This window comes from Hemicordylus capensis, chromosome 4 (assembly GCF_027244095.1).
Source record: "Hemicordylus capensis ecotype Gifberg chromosome 4, rHemCap1.1.pri, whole genome shotgun sequence".
Lineage (NCBI taxonomy): Eukaryota > Metazoa > Chordata > Lepidosauria > Squamata > Cordylidae > Hemicordylus > Hemicordylus capensis.
This window is the reverse complement of record NC_069660.1, coordinates 320,745,439-320,770,799: the sequence shown is the minus strand read 5'-3', so window position 1 is coordinate 320,770,799 and position 25,361 is coordinate 320,745,439. Positions and strand designations below refer to the sequence as shown.

Here is a 25,361-nt window from a genome sequence, read left to right as displayed (position 1 = left end):
ATTGCAGCCCTGCAAGTGCTAGTCTGCAGCATATTTCTTGAAAGTTGATGGTTGATCCTAAAAGGCAGAAGCTATCCACAACTTCAGTGTCTTCATTATCAATTCTGAGGCTGGTTGCTGTACCTGTTGTTAGTAGTTTAGTCTTCTTGACATTTCGTCGTAGTCCCATTTTTTTCACTGTGCTCCTTGACTTTCACTACTAGAGCTTGCAGGTCATCTGTAGATAATCAGAAAATGGAAGTCCTGCCCAAATAAAGAGAACAGGAAGGAACATATACTCTGGCAAAATAAATGCAAGGGATCAATAAGGATGCAAGAATATTTGAGGACCAAATAGCTAGAAGTGTCAAGGGGAATAACAAAGACTTCTTTAAATATATCAGAAGCAGAAAATCTGCCAGGGAGGTGGTTGGACCCTTAGATGATGAAAGCATGAAAGGGATTATTAAGGAGGATAAGGAGATTGCACAGAAGCTGAATGAGTTCTTTGCAGCTATCTTCACAGTGGAGGATACTGACCATATATCCTTTCCAGATTTGAGCTTCTCAGGCTTGGAGGCTGAAGAACTGGGCCACTTTGAGGTGACGAGGGAAGATGTTCCAAACTGTCTTGAACAACTAAAAATTAACAAATCGCCAGGGCCAGATGGCATCCACATACGAGTTCTGAGGAAACTCAAATGAGAAATTGCTGGTCCCCTCGCAAAAATATGTAACATGTCCCTACAATCACACTCTGTACCAGTGGACTGGAAAGTAGCCAATGTAACTCGCTTTTTCAAGAAGGGACCCAAGGGGGATCTGGGAAATTACAGGCCAGTCAGCTGTGCTGGGTAAATTGATGGAAAGCATACTGAATAACAAAATTGTTAAACACATAGAAGAACGGGCCTTACTGAAGGAGAACAGCATGGCTTCTGCAAGGGCAAGTCTTGCCTCACTAACCTTTTGGAATTTTTTGAGAGTGTTAACAGGCATGTGGATAAAGGTGAGCTGGTTGACATAGTATACTTGGACTTCCAAAAAGTGCTTGACAGAGTTCCCCACCAAAGGCTCTTGAGTAAACTTAATAGTCATTGGATAAGGTGACAGGTTCATGTGTGGATTAGTAACTGGTTGAAGGAGAGGAAACAGAGAGTAGGAATCAATGGACAGATCTCTAAATAGAGGGAAGTAAGAAGTGGAGTCCCCCAGGGATTGGGACTGGGACTGGGACTGGTGCTCTTTAACTTGTTCATAAATCAACTAGAAGTTGGAGTAAGCTGTGAAGTGGCCAAATTTGTAGATGACACGAAACGGTTTAGGATAGTGAAATCCAAAGCAGATTGTGAGGAGCTACAAAAAGATCTCTTCAAACTGGTTGAGTGGGCAACACGATGGCAAATGCGGTTCAGTGTAAGCAAGTGTAAAGTGATGCATATTTGGGGGGGGGACCCCAACTTCACATATACACTGATGGGTTCTGAGTTTTCAGTGACTGACCAGGAGCAAGATCTCAGGGTCGTGGTGGACAGCTCGTTGAAAGTGTCAACTCTGTGCACGGCAGCTGTGAAAAAGGCTAATTTCATGCTAGGAGTAATTAGGAAGGGGATTGAAAATAAGAATGCTAGTATCATAATGCCCTTATACAAATCTATGGTGCGCCCACATTTGGAGTACTGCATCCAGTCACTATATCTTAAGAAAGATATTGTCGAACTGGAGAAGGTGCAGAGGAGGGCAACCAATATGATCTGGGGCCTGGAGCACCTTCCCTATGAAGCTAGGCTACAGCATCTGAGGCTCTTTAGTTTGGAAAAGAGGCGACTACAAGAAGTCATGGAAAGGGGTGTATAAAATTATGCATGAAGTAGAGAGAGTGCACAGAGAGAAATTCTTCTCCCTCTCTCACAACTAGAACCAGGGGTCGTTCCTGGTTGGGAAATTTAGGACTGATAAAAGGAAGTACTTTTTTACACAATGCATAATTAATCTATGGAATTCTCTGCCACAGGATGTGGTGATGGCAACTAGCTTGGATGTCTTCAAAAGGGGCTTAGACAAATTCATGGAGGACAGGTCTATCGATGGCTACTAGTCTGTTGGCTATAGGCCACCTCCAGCCTCAGAGGCAAGATGCCACTAAATACCAGTTGCAGGGGAGCAACATTAGGAGAGAGGGCATGCCCTCATCTCTTGCCTGTGGGCTTCTCGAAGGCATCTGGTGGGCCTCTGAGTTAAACAGGATGCTGGACTAGATGGACCTGATCCAGTAGAGCTGTTCTTATGTTCTTACATGGCACATCTGTGAAGACATCAACCTTAGGTTCCAATTTCCTGTTTTTGTGAAGCTTGAGCTCAAATGAGATTGCCTTAACTCTGGTCTTAAACTGGCAGGTTTTTTGACTTATCAGTTTCCCTGGTTTGTGAAAAGGAAATTATGGTGTTGGCAATCTAATACATTCCTCAGTGCTGAAACTGAAACCGTGAGTTGCATTATCCTCTCTAATAAAACGCTTGGTGTCCGTCCGTGGACGGGCACCAAGCGTGTGTTCGTGCCTCCCTGCCCTGTTCTGCGCCTGCGCGAAGCGCAGGCCCAGAACAGGGCAAGGGAGACACGACCGCCAGCACCCGGCAGACATCTTGGACGCCCAAAAAACGGCCGCCCAGAAGAAGCCGGGTGAACGGCGGAGGGGAGCACCAAGCCTGGTGTTCTGTGGAGGGGAGCTCTGCCGCCGCCTCGGCCACTAACAGCACGGCCGAAACAACGCCAAACGGCCAGAGACGGCCACCCCGTAAATGCCTGGAGCAATGGCAGCGGGGCATAAACAATGAGTAGGACGGGAAAGCCGGGCAACACCGAGACGGCCAGAGGCAGGCGCCCCAAATACGCCAGGAGCAATGGCGATGGGGAAAAACCAAAAATAAGGACGGGGAAGCCGAACAAAACAAAAAGGAGGACGGGGAAGGCGGCCAATTAACAGAAGGAGAGCGGGGAAGCCGGGCGAGAGGGCGGCGAAGCCGCCAATGAGACCTGCCACGCTAAACAAAACAAGATGCACCAGAGGAATAGTCCTCGCACACCCGTCCTCCAAGGTGCCGAAAATCAACTCCCCCGCTTCCCCCCCCACAGGATCAAAAACCCCTTGCAAACTGCATCGCCCCCGCCTATCGCCCTCCCGCCCAACCAGCTGCCGAAACCCAACTTACCCATTGCACCGAGCAAACAAACAGACAACCTCCAAGAAGAAGGGAAGAGCTTACAGAAAGAGCTCCTCCCTGTGGTAAGCCTCTGCCTAGACTGCCGGTATGGACATGAAGGACGCCTATTGCGTCATTCACGTCCATTGCAACAGACTGGGCAGCAGCAACTCATAGAGAGGAACTCTTTTCACAAGCTCCTCACTTCCTCTTCACGAACAGCTCCGGGAACCAAAAAATAAATAAATAAAGTTACATCAAGCACTACACCACAACCCCAATAAACCAAATCAAAACAAATAGTGACACAAAACACAATACCCTACACACATACAACAGAACGCAAAAGATATACACTAAATAGAGCAGCGGCCACTGGCGGTCCCCACATCCCCCGCCCAATAAAAACAAACCAATCAAAGCCAGTCCCCCACCCACAGCCGGGGGGGGGGAGAAACCCGTTATTTACACGCGCACCCACCGACTGTCAGAGTAACGGTCGCCAACAGATCACTCCTACAGTGCTATAAGCACACAGCAGACGAGCAACATAGCAGAGAGAAGAGAAAGAGCTGCAAACTCTTGCAAATAGCCCTACTCCACCAAAATACCTCAAAGCTGCCAAGACTGAGAAAAAGGCAGTCTTGACACACTCAGGTGAGGCAAGAGATAGCATATACAGACCACCCCCAACATCCTGACTGACTCTGCCTACCGGCAAGCCACTAACAAAGTAAACAATTATATATATATATAAAAAAAAAAAACCCCAAAACCAAACAGAAAGAAATTGACACTGCTGTGCTGAGTACACCAAGAAAAAACTCTGAAGGGAAAACCACCCTATTAAAAAAAAACACCAGCCTAAAGCAGCAGCCAAGGAACTAGCAAATAATAATAATTAAAAAAACATCTTGCAGAAGCATTACAGAACCCAGAAAGAAAATTTACACATAAGCCAAATATAAAATACACAAAATCCAGCAAAAAAGAACAAATATGGCCAACAAAAACCAGAAACAGGACAAACATGTCAAACCACAAGAATCAAAACAAACCAGAGCCAACCAAACAATAGAGGAAGAAATAATAGCGCAGCAGATGCAGCATAGAAAAAATAAGGCCACAAGAGAAAAACAAAAACGCGCAACAAGATCAAATGAGGAGATTCAAAAAAGAAAGGACAGAGCCAAGGCAAGACGCAGAGAAAGAAGAGAAGAGCAGAGTCCAGAGGAACGAAAACTAAAGCAAAAGCAATACGCAGAAGCAGAAAGAGCAAGAAAAAGGCAAAAGACTGCTGCAGAGCAACAATTAGAACGTCAAAAAACAAACCTGAAAAAAGGGGACCAGAACAGTGCACCCCAACACACAACAACATCTCCAAATGACATAACAATAAAAACTAAAAACAACATTGCCACACACACATGTCCAAATTTAGAGCAGAACACAAACACTGACATAACACAGAGAGAGGACCAAGAACCCAAACCCAAAAGACGGAAACATGAAATCATAGACACACAACAAAGAGAGAGGGAGACAGCAGAACACCAAGAACAGCTGAAAAATAAAAAAAACTCAGGAGAGAAACAAAGAAGAGCACATAAAACCATGGAGGAGAAAAAAAAAGAACATCAAAGAAATGTTCAAAGACGAAGAGAAAAGAGAGCAAGCCAGACTCCAGAGGAGCAACAATTACAACGCAAACAAGACGCAGACAGAAAAAAAAAACAGAGGAAAGAAATAAAAACCCCAAGCCAACATAAACAACAACAACAACAACTGATATGTGCAGCAATAAACACAACAAAACCAATAAACAACACAGCAAACATCCCGGAAGACAACATCCAACCACACACATGTGGACATTTAGACCAGAGATGTGAATTCTGCAATGCAAAACATTTCAAAGGAGAAAGACCCACAGACCGGAAATTCACACAGTGCTGCTCAAAGGGAAAAGTGACCCTTGCCCCTATTAAAACCGACCCGCTCATCCAGCACCTGATGACGGGACAACATGAAAACAGCAAGAACTTCATGGAGAATGTCCGATCTATAAACAGTGCACTAGCATTTGCCTCCATGGGAGCAAACATAGTGCCACCACCAGGCCACGGGCCGTACTGCTTCCGAATACACGGCACAATTTGCCACCGAGCAGGCACACTGCACCCACAGCAGGGCCAAGACAGACAATATGCGCAACTATACATCTTAGACCCCACAGAGGCCGCAGAAAGAAGATTACATAATAAATCCAACACAAAAATCAACCCACAACTTATGCAAGCTCTAAGTACACATTTTGCAAAAAACAATCCCTTTGCTGAGGCTTGCAAGATGCTACACCAAGTAGAAACAGAGTGCCAAGAGGACGCAGAACAGACAGGCGAAGCACTTAAGGAAGTAACCATGACCATAGTCCAAGACCGAGAAAATGACCAAAGACGTTACAATGCACCCCAGCATAATGAGGTCGCATTTATATTCAAAAACAATGACGGAGAGCCACCACTGGAAAGAGACCTACTAATTCACTGTAAACCTAGAGCAGGCAACCCAGACCATAACATTACACAAAGAATAAGTGTCCTCGATCCCAACCTAGAACCCATGGTATACCCATTACTATTCCCCAATGGAGAACAAAGCTGGGGGATAGACATACCTTTACAACTGAGGCCACAAGCCTTAAAGAATTTATCAAAGCAACCATGTTCACCGAGAGTACGAGTCACCCAGATGCAGTACTATGGCCACCGTTTATCCATCAGAGACAACTTTAATGCCTTCCTAAATGCAGGCCGCCTAACGCAGCAATACATGGTTGATGCATATGTAAAAACAGAGGCCAATAGACTCAATTTCGTCCGACACAATCAACCAAAATTGCGAGTTGAAAAATACTCAGGATTGATGGACCACTTAAACGAAACAGCCAATACAACAGGCCAACTCCCAGGAAAGACATTTATTTTGCCGTCCTCATTTGCAGGTAGCCCCAGAAATATGCTACAGAACTATCAGGATGCCATGGCTATTGTCAGAAAATACGGAAAACCAGACCTCTTCATTACAATGACATGCAACCCAAAGTGGAATGAAATAGAAGACAACCTAGAACAGGGCCAAAATGCTGCAGCAAGACCAGATATAGTGGCAAGAGTCTTTCACCTGAAACTTAGATCCCTAATTGAAGACATCTGCAAAAACCATATATTTGGCCCACCAACAGCCATTGTATATGTCATAGAGTTCCAAAAAAGAGGCTTGCCACATGCCCACATATTGCTCATCCTAACTGAACTCTATAAGCCAAAGACTGAAACATCCATCGATAACATAGTATCTGCAGAAATCCCGAACATTGAAACAACACCACGTCTGCATGCAATAGTAACAAAGCATATGATCCACGGTCCATGTGGTACTCACAATCGACATTCACCATGTATGTTGAATGAAAAATGTACAAAAGAATTCCCAAAAGAGTACCAAGACCAGACTATTGCAAACATCAATGGATACCCCAAATACAGAAGAAGAAACTCTGGAAACAGCAAAACACAGAGAGGAAAACCAATAGATAACAGATGGGTTGTGCCCTATAATCCATTTCTGACCCTAAGGTATAACTGCCACATCAATGTCGAAGTCTGCGCATCAGTCAGAAGTGTCAAATACCTATTCAAATATGTATACAAAGGCCATGATTGCGCAAAAGTGGAAATCCTAGAACCAGACACTTTGAACCATGATGAGATCACAACCTACATGGATGCAAGGTATGTCAGCGCGCCAGAGGCAGCATGGCGACTAAATGGATTCGAGATGCATTACCAATCCCATACAGTACAAAGACTGCCAGTGCATCTCCCAGACGAACAAGCAGTAATTTTCAACCCAGAAGACATTGGCGCAGCAACCGACAGAGCAGCAAGCCGTGAAACACAACTGACAGCATGGTTCAAATTAAACCAGCAAGATGAGAAGGCAAGACACATATTATACACAGACATCCCAGTATATTATGTCTTTGACAAAGCAAACAGCACATGGAAAATTAGACAGCGTGGGGCAGAAAAAATGATTGGCAGAATGTATTCTGCAAATTTACAAACAGACCAGGAGCGCTATTGCCTGCGCCTCCTACTGCTGCATGTGTCAGGAGCAACATCCTATGGAAACCTCAGAAGCGTGGATGGAAAAGAATACCCAACTTTCCAAGAAGCAGCAAAAGCAAGAGGACTCATAAACGATGAAACAGTGTGGGACAGCACACTTGAAGACGCAGCACAGTACAACATGCCCACGCAAATCAGACAACTCTTCGCCTACATCTGTGTCTTTGCATCCCTCCAAAACATGCAGGAGCTATTTACAAAATATGAAGACTACCTCATCGAGGATTATGCCCATAAACATCTACAACACAATAAAGAATGCACAGTCTGCCGTGACCTCGCCCTGCAGGAAATTGGAAAAATTTTAACACTCCATGGAAAGAGATGCACAGACTACGGCCTGACATACAACAAGCATAATACCGAGCACCTTACAGAAACATACGACCAAGCCTATGAAAACCAAACAGCAAAACATATGTCAACAACCTTCAATGATGACCAAAGAGCAGCCATGGAAGAAATTTTAACAGCTAGCCAAAACAATGAGCTTGAACACCGCTGCTTTTTTTTGGATGGACCAGGAGGCAGTGGAAAGACATACTTATACAAAACCATCCTCAACACAATTCGTGGCCAGAATGAACTCGCGCTCCCTGTAGCCTCCACAGGGATAGCAGCCAACCTTCTACAAGGAGGCAGAACATATCACTCACAATTCAAACTGCCAGTACCAATACTGGAAAACTCCGTGTCTAACATGCGCCTCAATTCCCAAGATGCAAACAACATCAAAAAAGCCAGAATAATCATTTGGGATGAGTCAACGATGGCACCCACTCAAGCAATAACAACAGTAGACAAACTGATGAAGGAAATCATGGAGAACAACAAACCCATGGGTGGTAAGCTTTTTTTACTTGGAGGAGATTTCCGACAGACACTTCCCGTAGTACCGCATGGGACCCAAACCCATATTGTAGAGGCCTGCATAAAAAACAATACACTGTGGAACACATTCAAGATCCTGAGACTTCACAACAATATAAGATCAAAAGACCCAGAATTCAGTAAGTGGCTAATCACAGTAGGCAACGGAGAGACACCACACATTGAGGGATTACAAGAAAACATCATTGAGATCCCATCAAGCATCATATGCAGAACAGATATCGTGAAAGAAATTTTCGGAGAAAAAATACAAGTGCGGAACATCCACGACATAGCAAAAAGATCCATCCTTTGCCCAAAAAACAGTGATGTAGACAGCATCAACGACCAGGTGCTCCGCATATTAGAGGGTGAACCAATAACTTATCTCAGCTCAGACTCCATAGATGACACCACTGAGGAAGATGCCAAAAACTACCCAGCAGAATTCCTACATGACCAAACACCCGCAGGAATGCCAAAACATACACTCACCCTGAAAGAAGGCGCAATCATAATGCTTCTAAGAAACCTGAACACAAAAAAAGGCTTATGCAATGGAACCCGCCTGATTGTCACACACCTGGAAAAAAATATCATACTAGCAGAAGTAATTACAGGATCAGCACAGGGAGACATGGTCTTCATCCCAAGAATAGATTTGGCACCAACATGCACGGACCTGCCATTCACCTTAAGAAGACGACAATACCCAGTGAAATTAGCATTCGCAATGACAATCAACAAGTCACAAGGACAAACCCTGGAAAAGGTCGGAATCTATCTGCCTGAACCCGTGTTCAGCCACGGACAATTATATGTCGCGTTATCAAGAGTGCAAAGTTTTAAAGACGTCGTGGTCAGGGTGCTGGAAGGGCCAGAACAAGGAAGACTAATACCAGACTCAGAACAAATATTCACCAAAAATGTGGTGTATAAAGAAATACTATAACGGCGGAGGGGGGGGAAACAAGAAAAATAAATAATAAGACAAGAGAGAGGAGGGGGGGGAAGGGTGCAGGAAAACATAGACCCAGAGACAGTGAGCAAAAACCACAAAGAGAGAGAGAGAGAGAGAGAGACGGGGGGGGGGGGTGAAAAAAAACCCCGAAGGGACAAAAAGAAACACACCAAAAAAGGGGGGGGGAGGGAAAGCTAGCGCCCGTTATTATAACGGGCTTAAAAATACTAGTAGTTTATATATTTCTGAAACAGTTGTATATTCTGCATTATGATGGAGCCTTACAATCATCATTGTGATATACAGCTGCCTTTAGCGGGGGGGGGGGGCGGCTGTCCAAATTGTCTTCCCACATGCCTGGGTTGGTGCCATCCTAGGCACCAGAAGAAATGGCAAGGACTAGGGATGTGTATGAAGCGTTTCAGCGGCTGTAATTTGAGGCGCTGAAACGCTTCGAGCTGCCTTCGCTAAATCTTTCTAGCGAGCAGGTGCTTTAAAAGGAGGAGAGCAGGTCTTACTGCCCATCTGTTTCTCCACCACGGCACTGTTGGTATTAAACGCCATGACATGTGACTGCTGCTCCCAGCTGCCCACAGGCAGCGTCAGCACATAAATGGCATCTGTGCCTGCGCGGATGCCATTTGCGTGGTCAGCAACTCCACCTTCCTCCTTTTTAAAGCGCCCACTCTGCACCCACCCGGATGTGCACGAAACGCTTCGTGCACATCCCTAGCAGGGACCTTTTCCTGAGTTCACCCACCCCAAGTTCAGGTCCACGTGGACAGTACACCCACCCTGACTCCTGTCACCATATGGCCTATTCCAGGGCAGGGAGACCAGCACAGTCTGAAACACCCTGTGTGTCTGGCACTGCTTTGGGGTCCTGATTTGAGAAATCCTTGGGCCATGCTGCAGGGTGCAAGGGGGTGGGGTTGGTCGCTGGCAGCCTCCAGGCCCAAGAGCATGGAGAGCCCTGGTGAAGCAGTGGTCTTCTCGGAAGAGGTGGGGAGGTTGCTTGCTTCAGAGTGTGAGTGTGAGTGTGAGAGTGTGTGTGTGTGTGTGTGTGTGTGTGTGTGTGTGTGTGTGTGTGTGTGTGTGTTGGGGGGGTGATGATTTGTTGTGGTGGTCCTCTAGACCCTGTGTGGGACTCTGCCCCACTTCGCCTCCCTCCCTGTGTCTGTGCCTGGCCACCCGCGGCTCATGGGCCTCTGCTCTCCCTTCCAGCCCCTTGATGTTGAATGACAGCAGTTCGGCCCACTCCATGTCCAAGTACAGCCGCCAGTATTCCCTGGAGCACGTCCACGGCCCGTCCCCTTACTCGGTAAGTCCTTGGCTTGTGCCTCGCTCCCAAAGGAGGAGGAGGGCGGGGGAGAGGCTGGGCTCGGTTGCTTCCTTAGCTGCAGCCCCTGTGGGGCTCTTGCTGGGCTGCCCCCCTCCTTGGAGTGGCCGCTGGGCTCCCCAAAGGCCAGAGGGGGAGGGCAGCAGTGTGCAGGGGCCCCTGAAGCAGCCAGCCCAGGAAGGGGTCCAGTGGGGAGCCACTTCTGGGCACTCACCTTTGGGGGCTTGGGCGCGCAGCTTGGGAGGGCCCCGTGCTAACCCTGGAGGCCTTTCGTTGCAGGCCTCCTCCCCACCTTACAGTGGCCCAAGCCTGTACTCCCCCGACTCGTCTGCCAACTCCGGCCCCATCATCTCGGACGTGACAGAGCTGGCCCAGTCCAGCCCCTCCGCCTCCCCCAGCAGCAGCCTCGGTGGAAGGTAGGCTGTGACTCCCGGGCCAGATCTGCGCAGCGCCTCTGCCTGAATGGATCTGGCTGGCATCCTGTGTTCTGCTCGCAGCAGTGCTGGGCGGCGGGGACGGGGGGGGGCACCCCAGTGGGAAAGGAGCCTGAGGGCGGGGAGCTGTGTGCTGCCCAGACGCTCTCTTCTCCAGCCAAGGCCAAATCTCAGGGGAGGTTTGCCTGGTCTTGGACAACCGTTGCTTTGGCATCCAAAGGGATCTTGGAATGGAAACTGAGATTCTGAGCAGAATCCCACCCCCAAGGAAAAGTTTGCGGTTCATGGTGCCCACGTCTCCGTTCCCTGCGGGAGAGTTGGAGCTGGTTCTCTCCGGGTTCTTCCGCTCTGGTGTGGCTCCTGCCTGCCTGGACAAGGACTTGCCACTCGCCCCTGGCCCAGCGTGGTCTTCCGTCACCGTGTGTTCCAGCCTCCCTGTCCAGCCCGCTTCAACCTCGGCTCCCCCCCCCATGTGAGAGGTGGCTGTACCAGGATATCTGGTTGTGTGAATCAGCCCAGGGGAGGCAAGGCTGAGGCTGGCTGCAGAGACATGAGCATCCTTGCAGCCTCTGCCCGGTGTGGGGCTGGCGTCCCAGCAAGTGGGTCTGCTCCAGAATCCGGGTGGCCTCGTGAGGAGGGCGATCACTGCCCAGCGCTTTCCTCAGCCCTCTGCCTCCTGCCAATCAGTCTTGCTTGGCCATCCCTCGCTCTTGGAGGGATGGTGCGGCCTGCCTGTTGAGCTGCGTGCCCAGAGCAGCCTCGCTCTCCCCGCCCCGGCAGAGGCTGGAGATTGCTGGCCCGGATGCCACCCCCCCCCCCGCAGCCCCCACTCCTTGGCTTGCGTGGGCCTCTGCCAGGAGCCCTCGCTTTGAAATGGGAACCAGATGCTAGCCTAAGTGGGCCGGGCTGGCTTTGTTCTTGGATACCTGCTGGCTGTTCCAGGGGGGCTAATTGAGCCGCCTACGCCAGTTGGGGTGGTTGGAGTCCTAAAGGGAATTTCCATCTGCCAGAGAAACACTCTCCCCCCCCCGCTCCTTCTATTAAAAATTCCCGTAGCTGAGGAGCCGTAATGGGGGGTGCAGTGCAGAGCGTAATCCCTTGCCCAGACCCCAGCCGGGACGACGGCTGTGTAGAGCGGGCAGATCCGCAGGGAGGGAGGGGACTTGGGGTAGAAGAAGAGAGAACCCCCTCCCCGCCCTTGCCCCCCTCCCCAAGCCCTGTCTGGAAAACGTTTACAGCGGAGTGGGGGGGCTCCAGAAGGCCCCCTCCAGGCCGACAAGCGCTGCCTGCCCGCTGACGGCTTGCTTCCTCTCTCCCTGTCTTAGGAGCAGCCCTGTGGTCCACATCAAAGAGGAGCCCCCCAGCCCCTCTCGAAGCCCCCGGATCGAGGAGTCCAGCCCTCCTGCCGCGGAGAGCTCCCTCTCTCCTTCCGCCTTCATCGACTCCATCTTGCAGGAGGACCAGCCCAGCAGCACCACCACCCCTGGGGCGGCAGCCCCTTCCGCCGGCAGCCCCGACCTGCAGCCCCCGTCCCCAGAAAAGTGCCTCAGCGTCGCCTGCCTCGACAAGTGCGTGTGCGTAGACCCTGCCGCGGCCTCTGGGGCTGGCGAGCCAAGGGAGAGCCGCGTCCCAGGGCCGTGGGTCTCACTGGCCTGCTGGCCCCGCCCTCTCCCCACCCCACCTGGCCAGGCTGCCTGCTCTCTTCTCACACCAACCCTCCTGTGCTTCTGGGATGTTCGTTCGGTGGCTCTAGGCCTCCTCTGGTGGCAGGATGCTCCACACTCTCATCCCAGCCTTCAGGCATCAGCTGCCCAGACCTGCTGAGCTGAGCAGCTCCCCGCCAGGCTGGATGATCATCTCCTCCTCCTCCTCCTCCTCCTCCTCCTCTTCCTTCTTCTGTAAATGCCCGACATGCAGCGGGGGCCCACAGCCCAGGCGCTCCCGAGGAGGGTGGCTGTGCAGGGTCACCCTTCAGGGGTATCGCTTGAGCTACTCCCAGTATTTTCTCCGGAGGACCAAAGCCAGAGGTCTCTTTCATCCTGACCGCTGGAGCCACAGTCAGCCCAGAGGGGCTGCAGAAGTGCAAGTGTGGGGTGGGAATGCTCCAGAGGAGGAGTCCTTCTTAGTGGGCTCTTGTGCAGAGACACGATTTCCATTCGCACCCAGTTGACAGGCAAAGAGCTCCCGCAGAGAGCAGAGTTGGAGGAGGGCAGCGCCCAGCATGGCCAGCGGGGGGGCTGGAGGCCAGGAGCGGGGCTGGCCCAACTGCCTTCTGCAGGGCCCAAGTGGGGCTCCCCATCAGAGGTTGGGCATCTTGGGAACTGTAGTCTCGACACCGGCGAGCACCCTCAGGCTTCCTTCCCTCTTGCTTTGTGACAGGCAGAAGTTCAGCAGGGCAGCACTCCCATCTGGTGAAATCAGCACCTGCCCGGTTTCTGCCCTTGTTGGGGAGAAAAGGTGGCATTGTGTGTTCCTGCCACCACTGCCGTGTGGCTTAGATGCCCACTGACTGGGCCGGCCAGGGAGCTGCCCGCAGGTGGGAGCACATGATTTCCCAGCGCCATTCTGTGAGGGGGAGCATTGGCAGCTGCCAGCCCCCAAGGGCCACCCTCTGGACTACCTGAGCCAAGAGGCCCCTTTCGGGGAGGGGGAGGCTGACCTCTGACACTGAGCAGGCCCAGCCCAGCATCCCTCCATTGGCCATTGCTGGGATCTGCCTGGTGCTTCTTTTTAGCCCTTTGGGGACAGAGATCTCTCTGGCTGCTTCTTCTAGGTGAACCACCGCTTTGGAGAACTTTTTTCCTGAAAAGCGGTGTATAAATATTCAGAGTAGTAGACCCATTCCGAAGCAGCAGCAGCAGCAGCAGGGCCCTGCTTGGGAGCATGCTTGGTTCTGGCCTCCCCCTCCCAAGCAGGACTTGGGGCTGGGAGGCCTCACTCTGCCCAGCAGGCGCTCTGCCTCCTGACTGCAGCCTCCCCTTGGAGTCCTGAAGGTGCTGACAGGGGGCCTGGAGCCCATTCCCTTCCATTGGCAGCCTGCCTGAGAGGGGCACCTTTCCGGAGGGGTGGTCTCAGAAAGGTTCTTTGTGCTAGGAGCAGCTTTGGGGTCCTCTTCCAGTATCTCATCCATTCCCGGTCTGGGTCCTACTAGGAGCGGGAAGAGAGGAAGCAAAGGGTTCTGCCGCTTGGCTTGGCTTGGCTTGGCTTGGCCCCTTTGCCTGTCCAGAGAGCTCTCCCCCTGCTTGGCGGGCGCATGGGGCATCCTTGCTTGTGCTGTGAGCCAGTCTAGATTTCAGCTGCCCATATCTGTGTTCCTGCTGGGCCCCAAGAACACACAAACAGGTCTTCAGGGCTCCTGTGCCAACCACTCCTCTGAAGAACTGGCCTGCCAGGGAGAAGGGCTTGAGCACCGCCTTCCCCCCAGATCCGCTTTCTGTGTGCAGGAGATTCTGCCCCCCCCCAAAAAAAATCCATCATGGGAGCCCCCACCTGCAGTCTGAAATAGGGCAGGCCAGACGTAGGCAGAACACCCCTAGGAGAGTTCCCAGTCCTTGCCCTTTTCCTCCTCCTCAGTCTAGCATGCAAGAATTCCTCTTTTCTTCCACCCAAGGAGGGGCCAAGATATGTTTGTGAAGAGCTGAAGATGGGTGCCCCGACTTGAGAGGTCTTGGGGAAGACTTTTATCCTGGTTAAAAATGTGGTACCCCAGCCCCAAACGTCTGGGCATGTGACAGCTGCATAAAATGTACACATCCAAGTTAAAGATATATTCAGTCATCCAAAAACCTTTGGTTTAAGAGGAAGAGTTCCGATGCCTTCCATTTTCACTTGTGCTCTACAAAGCATGGAAAGGGCAAGTTAAGGTGCCCGTCTTAATTTCCACGCCATCCATTTATTTATTCATTTATTGCATTTCTGTCCCACCCCATCCAAAGGCTATGAGTGGTGCACAATGAGTAAAAAACAAAGGCAAGCACTATTTAAAACAAGCTACTTTTAAAAATGTAAAAACAAGTTTAAAATGATTCAGAAACATTTAAAACCAATTAAAATACTTTAAAACAATTTAAGCCTTTAGGGCTTTCTTGGATGCCAACAACGAGTCCAAGCTACAGCTATCTACGGATGCCGGGTGTCAATTCCAAAGACCAGGAGCAGCTACAGAGAAGGCTCAGCTCCAAGTCGCCACCAGACGTGCCGGTGGTAACTGGAGACAGAGCTCTGTAAAGATCCACTGTAAAGACTTGGTACAAAAGAGCCCCTGGTGGCGCAGTGGTAAAACTGCTGCCCTGTAACCAGAAGGTTACAAGTTCGATCCTGACCAGGGGCTCAAGGTTGACTCAGCCTTCCATCCTTCCGAGGTCGGTAAAATGAGTACCCAGAAATGTTGGGGGCAATATGCTAAATCATTGTAAACCGCTTAGAGAGCTCCAGCTATAGAGCGGTATATAAATGTAAGTGCTATTGCTACTGCTATTGCTACAGTCTGGTCGATGATGCTGGCTTTAGAAATGAGGCCCCGTGCAGCCACATCTTTGCTTGAAAGTAGACTCCTTGCCCTTACTCACCAGAAAACTTGTTCATTTATTTTTATTTATTTATTTAACACATTTGTATACCACCCAAAATGCAAGCCTTTGGGCAGTTTACAACAAAACAATAAAAACAGAAAAACAGATGAAAACATGATAATTAAAATTTAAAAGGTTAAAACTATTAAACACACAATTAAAACAATATCTAATTAAAAGCCTGGGTGAACGAATGTGTCTTGACTGCCTTTTTAAAAGTTGTCAGAGATGGGGAGGCTCTTATTTCAGCAGGAAGTACGTTCCAAAGCCTCGGGGCAGCAATGGAGAAGGCCCATCGCCCACCAGAGGAAACAGTTATGAGTAGCACCTCTTCAGAAAGGATGCAAGGTTTACTTGCAAGTAAGATTGTGGGTCAACTTGTGAGGAAGGGTGCTTCCCTACTCATGAGTAGACCCTCCATGCTGACCACAAGGGTCACTTGTAAGAATACATTGTCTACTCACAAGCAAGGATGCAGCAAGTAAGGAAGCAAGGATACTTCCTTACTTCTTGGAAGTAACATTGTGGGTCTGCTTGCAAGTTAGGGCGAGAGTAAGGGTGTGAGTGCATGGAGTCTCATTTCTAAAGCAGCATGATCTTTACAGGTTCTGTGGCACGGAAGTGAAGGTGGGCACCTTAGCTTGCCATGTCCATGTTTTTTAGAGAGCTTGAGTGAACTACTAGAGGTCCAGCAGTTAAAAAGAGATTTTAAAAAGAGAAATCCTATCCCCCACCACCCCCAGCAGAGTGAGGCCAGGCCCCCAAAAGTCACTGCAGACCCTCCAGTCAGGCACAGAGCCCGAGGCCTCCTAGGGCTGATCTGGGCCGGGAGCAAGTAGCAGGCAGGAAGCCGGGTGCAAAGGCAGCGGGGGGGGGGCTATTAGGAAGGGGGGGCAAGGCTGGGAGCCGGCGGGCTGCTTTGCTCCCCATCTGCCCGCCTGCCACTTTGGCCGCTGCAGCCGGGAATGCCCCAGGAGCCCTGGCGGCTGCTGCGGCTGCCTTGGCATCTGGCCCCCTGGAGTAAGGCGTGGCGGGGCAGGTTCCTTAGGGCCAAACAAGATGGGATGCAGGAGCCCCCCTGGTCAGCCTTTCTCCTGGAGTCCAAACCGTGGGCTTGTGTGTGTGAACATTTTGATGGGCAAAATGTGTGAGGAGTATCCGGTCCAGTCTTCTTGCTGATGTTCGGCTTCTCCCTTCTCTGCTTTCCTGATCAAAACAGCATTTCACCACCAGCCAAACAACCCGCCGCCCCCCCGCAAAACATACAGATATGGGGGTGGGTGGGATTTTAACCGGGGAGCTCCTGCTCCTCTTCTCCCCCTTACTTGCTCTTTGCGAGGTGGCAGCAGCAGGTCTCCCAGGCCTCCCGCCTTGCTCCTCGTCTGGCCTTCTGCATTTTCCCTCCTGCCAACGTGAGGAAAGGGCCGGTTTGGGCAGCACCCCGAGGGCCCAGCAGGGAGCTCTGGGGGTCCACGGGGCCATGGGCGGGTGAGAGAAGAAGCGCTGGGGCCTCCAGATCCTCCCTGTGGCGTGTGGGGTGCCCTCTAAGGCAGCGCTCGGGGCTGCTCAGGAGAGGGGTCCTCCCACACCCACCACTTCCAGGGCCGCCTCCCTCCACCTCCCGGTCTGGGTTTCAGCTCAGGCCTGCAGGGATGAGCCAGGCCCACCCCCCAGCGGTGGTATCGGCCTTCTCCATTCCCGTGTCTGCGCGTGAGCAAGAATCCCCGGCAGGGAGGGGGTGGCAGCGGTGGCACGTAGCCCAGGTCAGTGAGCGCAGCAGCCTGCCTGCCCCTGGTCAGATGGCAGCCTGCCTGCCGGGCAGCCCATCAGATGGACAGGCATCTCCTTCCCGAGGGGCGGCAGCGGCGGCAGCCCTGATCTGCAGTGCTGAGGGTGGGTCTGGGAGCAGGAGCGGAGGGGCTGGGGGGCTCTTGGTGCCCTGGGAATGGTCGGGGCCTGGCCAGCGGTTCTCCGGGGCCTTCCTGTGAGCGCCTTTTCTGTCTGGGCGAGGGAAGAAGGCAGCCATGCCAGGGAGTGGGTCAAGTCTCCCTGCAGAAGGGCGGCTCCTGCTGCTGCCAGGCATCCGATGTCCTGCCAGCCGGGAAGGCAGAGCCACAGCTGCCCCTGGGCTCCTGAGCTCTGCTCTGTGGGCTGCAGGGCCCCCCTTTCTCCCCTGGGCGGGTCTTGCTGCACCCTGCTGCCTGCCTCCCTCTGTGTGCTGCGCAGTGCCATCCTAACCCATGCCAAGCACCCGCCCGCCTGCCTGCCGCTCTGCCCACAGCCCCACCAGCGGGGCCTGCTGCTGGCTGCTCTTCTGTGCCTTGTGAGAGTCCCGGCCGTGTCCTCCTGGGGGCTCCTGCTGCATCTCGTGTTCCTCTTCTTCTCTTTGTCTCTTTCAGTTTGGCTCGCCCTCCGCAGATGTCTGAGGTCACCTGCCTCTTCCCCAGCCCTTCCTCTTCCTCACTGCATTGCAGACCACAGCAAGGGTTAGCATTTCCGTAGCTGTCCACCCCGGGGCAAGTGGCTGACCGGCCGACAAGCTGGGGGGGGAGGAGGGGTGCCCCTCACGCCAGGCCAGGGCCCTCCATCTGGTGGGGGAGGGTCTCTTGCCTTGGGGGACAAGGGCCGGCCTCCAAGTCAAATCCTCAGACTCCCCCCCCCATCCCGTGTGGCTCTGGGGGAGCATTTTGGAATGTGGGGCCCAAGGGGGCTCAGTGACGAGAAAGGAGGGGCCAGTGGCGCTGCTCAGGAGCAGGGGTCTCGGTGTTGCCGCTGTCGGGTCGTCTGGCACGAGCTTCAGGCGGTCCTCCCTACATTGAAGGGGGTGGATCTCAGGTGCCCCATGGAGGGGCATTGTAGCCAGTGGCCAAGCAGCTGCTGTGCCTGCAGAAGGTGGAGGAGGGTCCAGTCCAGCACCTCCAGCAGCAGCAGAAGCAGCTCCACCTCTTGGTGGGTGGGGAGAAGAGGAGCTGTCAACCCCAGGTGGGGCTACCTGGGCAGCAGGCAACCCACCTGCTCCTCCTCTTAGCTGGTGGGCTTTTCCCCAAAGGCCCCTGGATTGTTGCTCATTGCCCTGTGGGGAGGAGGGGCTCAGCTCCTCCTGCCTGCCCCATAAGCCAGTGGGAGTGTCTGGCAGGCCCTTTGCAGATGGGGGTGCCCACTGGTGGAGGCAGCAGCAGCAGCAGCACAGATCTGCTGAATCAGGATTCCATCCGAAAGGGGGTTGGTGGCCCTGAGCCAAGACCCTCCCCACCTGCCCCCGCCCTGGGACACCAGCCCTGTCCCCGGAAGGCCTTGGAGAGCAGCTGCCAGTTGTCGTGGAGGGTCCTGGAGTTAGGCAGGCAAGGGACTGGTCCACTCAAAAGCACGGCCGCCTCCAGCCAAGAGCAGCTGCCACACCCAGGGCAGGAGGCAGGGAGCCCCAGGCTGGGCGCGGGGAGGGCCGCTGCTGCCGCCGCCGCCGCCATCCACCAGTGCTGGCATGGCAGGTCATGCCTCCGGCCAGCCTGGGCTTTTAGACGGAAGGGAAGGGCAGCCAGGTCAGGCATCTGTGTCTGTGTCTTGTGTGTCTCTGTCCCTGGTGCTGGAAATCGAGCCGGGGCCAGTGCAGGGTGACTGCCCTGCCCCCCCACCCCCATTTAGCCCCCATTATGAGCATCAGCTGGAAGGGGGCCCTGCACTGGCTGATCTGCCGCCCAGGTTTTGCACCCTGCCAGGGCTCTCGGGACAGTCCTGCTGCAGGCCGCTCCCAAGGAGCTGGGCCGGGAGCCTCACTTGGGCAAGGCTCTGCACTCTCGGGTGGGGGGGAAGGTTTCCGAGAGGAGGGGGCCTCTGGCCAGGGCAGGGCGCAGGCAGGGAAGGATTGCTGGCTGCAGGCCCTGCTGGGGACTTCTGACTGGGAGGCTCCTGAGGCAGAGAGGCAGGCAGGCTGGGCTCAGGCCTTCCCTCCGCCCCACAACTCCTCCAAGAAGCTCTTTTCCTTATGCCAGTGAAGCCCCCCCCCCCGGGAGATTCCCAGAGCAAGGAGCAAGCTCGAAGCCTTGTGTGGGGTGGGGAGTAACCTGCAGCTGTGTCCTGAAGGGGAGGGGGCAGAAAGGCCCCTCCTCACCCGGTGAGGCTCTTGGCTCAGCAGAGGCCCCTGACCGTCCCGCTGCCGTCTTCCTTGTTCCCCCAGAAATGAGCTGAACGAGCATTTGGACACCATCGACTCCAGCCTGGAGACGCTCCAGACCATGCTGACCACCCACAGCTTCAGCGTGGACACCAGCGCCCTGCTGGATGTAAGCCTTCTTCCGCTTAGGTGGGGGTTCCCGGGTGTGGGGTGTCTGCTTTGGGTCTGGCGCTGCCTCCCTCCTCACATTCACAGCTCCCCCCCCCCCCCCACTGTCAACAGCTCTTTAGCCCTTCGCTGACGGTGACGGATATGAACTTGCCAGATCTGGACAGCAGCTTGGCCAGCGTGAGTTCACCCTTGCAACACTCCAGAAGGCACACCCCTACCCCACCCCACCCCCTCTCACACTCCCCCATTGCTCAGCAGGGGCTTGGGACACCCGCCAGCCCCACATCAGAGGAGGGGCTGGAAGGCAAAGCGCTGCCTCCCCCGGTCCTGAGGACCTCTGGAGCCCAGGGGTGGCGGCTCCTCTGCTGGGTCCCGGCTGCATCACTCAGAGGCGGCTAATGAGGGGCGGGGCAGTCCTTTCTCCACAGCAGTTTGCAGAATCCGTGAGGGTGCCCAAGTGCTCTGTCTGGAGCTGCCTTCCTCCCTCAGAGGCTTCCCTCGCCAGCCTTTGCTCCCCACGCAGATGCGCCCACACACGGCCAGGCCCAGAGGAGTCCCAGCCAGGCAGGGCAGCTGCTGAGGGTGGCCCTGAAGTGGCGGGGGGGGGGATCTGCACAGAGCTCATGGGCGGCGGGTGGGGGGTGCCTTCCCATGGAAAGGTCTCCTCTTGCACAAGCCCCCATGGTGTGAGCTGCCGTTTTCTTGCACAGCTCCTCATCCCTTCAGTCGGGGCCTTCCCCGTGGATGGGACTCCATATCCTTTCATGAGTTGCAGGGGGCATGCGGAGAGATCATCTGGTCCATAGGGCACCATCCACCCCTCCTGCATGGCGCCTGGCCTGTTACTGTGTGGCGGGAGGCAAGTTGAGGAGGGGCCCTGGGCATTGCACACCACGTCCTCCTCCTCCTCCTCCTCCGTGGGTCTGGAGTCCAGGGAGGGGTACCCAGCGAACCCACCACGGCTCCTCCCAGCCCAGCGTCCCGCTCGGCTCCTCCTTGGCGTGTGTCTCCCGGGGTCGGGCTCACCAGTGCAGTCTCTCTCCTCCCTGCAGATCCAGGATCTCCTCTCCTCCCAGGAGCAGCAGCAGAAGCCGGCTGAGACGGAGGCCTCCACAGCAGATGCAGGTGAGCGCAGGGCCTCTCACCAGCACCAGCAGCAAGCCCTCTTCCCCCAAAGTCTTGCATGCCCTGACATGTGAATCCCAGCTTGGGACAGGGATGCTGTCCCTGGGGGAGGGCGCGCGCACACACAGACACACACACACACATGGGGGGGGGAGTTCTCCCCCTCTCCTCTCCCTCCCATGAAATCTGAGTGGCAGGCTTCCTCTCACCTCTTCCCCAACATTATCTCTTGGGTGACAGGGACAATAACTTTCATTTAGAAAAAAGACAGCCAAGGGAATACTCAGTGGAGGTTTATAAAATTATGCCTGGTGCAGAGAAAGCCCTGCAAAGCAAAGCTTTTCTCCTAAGAAGGAACTGTGGGGTCATTCATTGAAATTAAGCAGTAGATTCAGAGCAGACACAAAGAGGTTCTGGTTTGTTGGCTTGTTGACCATATTTTTATACCGCCTGATATGTATATCTCTAGGTGATGTACAAATTTTAATATTAAAAACCACAAGTTAAAACACACTAAAAACAATATAAAGCAAATTATTAAAATTATGCTCGTTTAAAAGCTTGCGAGAACAGGAAAGTCTTGAAGGGCTTCCTGAAAACAAACAGAGAAGGACATATTCCAAAGCCCTGGGGCAGCCACAGAAAAAGCCCGGTCAAGCTGGTGGCAACAGTAACCAGACCCCTCCAGAAGATCGTAACAGGTGGCAGGGATCGTGACAAAGGCGGCGCTCTCTCAGATAGCCCAGACCCAAGCCGTTCAGAGCTTTGTAGGTGATAACCAGCACTTGGTATTTCACCCGGAAACATATCAGTGTAGTTCTTTCAAACCGGTGTTATATGCTCCCTTCGTGCTATCCCAGACACGAAGGGGCGGGGTACAAACTAGCCCCCGCACAACCCTAGACAACGCAGCTGGACATGAATTTGCGGAAGCAACACGGACAGAAAATAACTGCTTCTTTGCCGCCCGCACGGCCAGAGCCGAGGTCTTCAAATGTGCTCTGTGTTGCCCCCAATCAGACTCGGGCCGAGTCGTCCTCCCCTTGTGCTCTAGTCATCTACCTCACTGCTCCAGCTCCCGTTACTCATCCGAATGCCACGGGGCTGTCTTTAAAGCAGGTCGGAGAGGACGCTTAGGAGCGGTTGCGTCTACTGCTCTAGTGAGTTTGTTATTCCATGTTTGCACCGGAGCATCAACAGAATCTCTAGCAGAGCCGACCTTAAACCCTTCCAAGGCTTCTTGGGATCCTATTGGATCCAATAACCTCCTCGGGCAGACCAACCTAAGAGGTCCTTCACCCCTGCAGAGGTGGGCCGAGGCTGTAAGTTCTACCTTAACCAGATGGTGGTCCGTCCATGACAAGGGGGAGATGACAGGAGTCCCCACCCACGGAACACCACCCTGGTCGGAGCAAAAGACCAAATCAAGCGTGTGACCAGCATCATGTGTCGGTCCAGAGACCACTTGGGATAGGCCCACAATTCTTCTTCATACCACACAGAATTAATCTGTGGAACTCAGTGCCACAGGATATGGTGATGGCCTCTAGCAGATGGCTTTCACAGAAGACCAGATACATACGAGGAGGAGGAGAGCCAGTCACTGGCTACTAGTCAGGAGGACTCCAGGTGCAGAGGCAGGATGCCCCTGACTCCCAGTGGCCAGGAAGCAACTGCAGGAGAGAGCTCTTGGCCTCTGCATCCTGGGCACCTGGTGGGCCACTTTCTTAGGGGGTGGGGGGCCCTTTTGACGCTTCCGGTTCCTGCCACCAAGGCAGGGCTCCTCTCACCCGGCTAGGGGCCCTCCGCAGGCTGTGCTCACTCTCCGTGTCCCTCCCTAGGCAAGCAGCTGGTGCACTACACCGCCCAGCCCCTTTTCCTGGTGGACTCGAGCTCTGTGGACATGGGCGGTGGCGACGCGCCCATTTTCTTCGAGCTGGGAGAAGGGTCCTGCTTCGCAGAGGGAGACGAGTACTTGGAGGACCCCACCATCGCCCTCCTCTCCGGGCCGGAGCACCCTCACCCGAAGGACCCTGCCGTCTCCTAAGGCCACGCTGGGCAGGGGCGAGAGAGAGAGAGAGACCGACCAGACTGGCCGGGGCCTCCCAGCTGCCTCCTTGCTTTGCGCCAAATGTTGCGACAATGGCAACGGGCTCCCCGCTGATGCTGCTGCTGCTGCCGCCGCCACTGCCCGTGGTTCTCCAGCCATGCCAGGGTTTTGTGGGGTGTGTGTGTGTGTGTGCGTGTGCGCGTTTCACGAGGAGTTCCACCCCCTCCTCCAGAAGGGAGGGCAGCTCTGGGTGGGCACCGTGGCCTTGCGGGTGTGGGCAGGGGGGCCAGGCCCAGGCAGAAGAGGCACGTTCCCTGGCGGGAGAGGGGGGCAGCCCCTGGGGCCAGATCCTGCAGGCAAGCAGGGGGCGGGGAGGCGAGAGGCACCCGTGTGAGTGGGGCGGGCAGGAGAGCCCCCCGCCTCCTGTGAGGATGGCCTGGTGGGCCTTTCAGAAGGCAGGAAGCGGCCCCACGGCCTCGGAGTGGAGGGCTGGGTCCCGTTGCTGCGTTGGCCGTCACGCGCACACTCCTGGCTGGCGTGGGGCCCGGGGGGAGAAGCTGCCCACCCCATTCCCCTCCCCTCCTCCTCCTCCTCTTCATTGGGGTTTGTTTTTCTTGGCTTAGCGGTAAAGAATTTGTACATTTACACTTTGATTGTTACTAGAAGAAATTGTATTTTGGATTTTTACATGAGAAAAGAAGCTCCCTTTCCCATTGCCCCCTCCTCTCTCCTGCTGTGTAAATATCTATCTATCTATCTCTATATATACATATATATATATACACACAAATATATATCCATATCCATCTGAATCGATCCCTCCCTCTGTCGGTGCTGTTGTGGCTGGAAGCTTTATTTTTCTGTCCCTAAGAAATGGATCCAGTGGTCCAAGGCCCCCTTTCTGCCCATAGGTCCTTTGGGAGAGCTGGTCCCCGTCCACACCCAGGATGGCCTGTGGGTGCTCCCTGTCCCCCTCACCCCTTGGCACCCTGCCCATGGGGGGAGGCACTCTGGACCCCCCCCCCCCCGCATCCTCGGCTTTATGCCACAGTTTGAAGTGGAGTAGGGCAGATGGGGGGGGGGCAGGATCTCCAGCTGCTTCTCTTCCCAAGTGAGGGTTGGCTGGCTGGTTCTGCAGCAGCAGCAGCCCCCCCCCCCTCCCTCAGACCCCGCTCTTCCCAGGAGCTGCAGGCGGCACAGCCCGTCCCAGGCAGGCAGGCAGGCAGGCAGGCAGCCCTGCTGCAGGTGGGAGGCAGCAGGTGTTTGGCCTGAGGCCACAGGGGCAGTGCACACTCCTGCCTCCTCAGGGTGATGGGGAGGTGCGTCCGGCCCGTTTCTGGACCCGTGAAGTGGGTGGAGGCAGCTCTGGGGTTGGGGCGAGGGCCCCGCCAGGGCCTCCCAGCCCCCCAGCAGGCCTTTCCCTGTCTTGAGTGGGCATCTCCCTTCACACGGCTGGGGGTGGCTGCTCAACCCCTCAGTGGATGGGCATGGGGCACAGAAGGGCCCCGGTCCGCTCCCTGGCAGCAGCGTGGCCTGGTGGGGCTGGGACGGCCCCCTGTCCGGGGCATTGGCAGGAGAGCACGGGCAGCTCCCCAGACGCCTCCTTCTCCGCTCACATGTATTATTATTTTATTTTATTTTATTTATTCAGTTTCTAGACCGCCCTTCCAAAAATGGCTCAGGGCGGTTTACACAGAGAAATAATAAATGAATAAGATGGCTCCCTCTCCCCAAAGGGCTCACAGTCTAAAAAGAAACATCAGAGAGACACCAGCCACAGTCACTGGAGGGAGAGGCCCAGTGATGTGTGTGCCGCAAGATCTCCCGGGCTGGGCTGGGCTGGGCTGGGCTGGGCTGGGCTGGGGGCTGCCCGATGTGCTGCCCTGGGGCACAGAGACCTGGGCCCCATAGAGAGTGTCAGGACTGGAGGGTAGCTGTGACACGGGGGAATGAGCCCCACCCCGCACTCCCTTGGGCTGCAAGAAGGCCCCCCAAGAGGCAGGGGGAGGTCAAGCCAGAGCACCCCTTCCACACGAGGGGGCGCAGCTCCTGCCCTTCCCCTGAACCCCACACGGAGACACCTTGGCACCCTCCTCCAGCTGCCCGGAGGGTTGCAGAAGCCGCCCCTCCCGCCAGACTGCCTTCTCTCCCCTTTCGGGGGGGGCTGCTCAGGCGTGCCTGCGGTCCCTTCCCTGGGGGGCTGCCTGGGGAGCAGAGCCAGGCTCCTTGGGCCAGGCTGCCCCCCAGCTCAGCAGGGGCGTAGATGGGCCAGAGCTGCTGCTGCTGCTCCCAGCCTCACCACTTGGGAAGGGCCTCTTTGCTGCCAGGGTGGGACAGAGCCTGCCCGCCAGCCAGC

At 54.2% G+C, this 25,361-nt stretch overlaps 1 protein-coding gene across 4 annotated transcripts in view; it reads left to right on the top strand.

Annotated features, from left to right (window-relative positions):
- HSF1 (heat shock transcription factor 1) overlaps window positions 1-23,817 on the top strand; it is an 81,690-nt gene extending 57,873 nt beyond the window's left edge. For 2 of the 4 annotated variants that reach the window (XM_053244705.1, XM_053244702.1), the window contains 8 exons: window positions 10,429-10,525; window positions 10,823-10,959; window positions 12,303-12,551; window positions 17,948-18,034; window positions 19,723-19,828; window positions 19,942-20,007; window positions 20,883-20,955; window positions 22,797-23,817. In XM_053244705.1, the coding sequence (XP_053100680.1) occupies window positions 10,429-10,525; window positions 10,823-10,959; window positions 12,303-12,551; window positions 17,948-18,034; window positions 19,723-19,828; window positions 19,942-20,007; window positions 20,883-20,955; window positions 22,797-23,002 (1,021 nt within the window). In that variant the 3' untranslated portion in view covers window positions 23,003-23,817. The remainder of the gene's footprint in view (window positions 1-10,428; window positions 10,526-10,822; window positions 10,960-12,302; window positions 12,552-17,947; window positions 18,035-19,722; window positions 19,829-19,941; window positions 20,008-20,882; window positions 20,956-22,796) is intronic. The other 2 variants (XM_053244703.1, XM_053244704.1) reach the window with 2 other exon arrangements.
- Window positions 23,818-25,361: the final 1,544 nt, after the last annotated feature.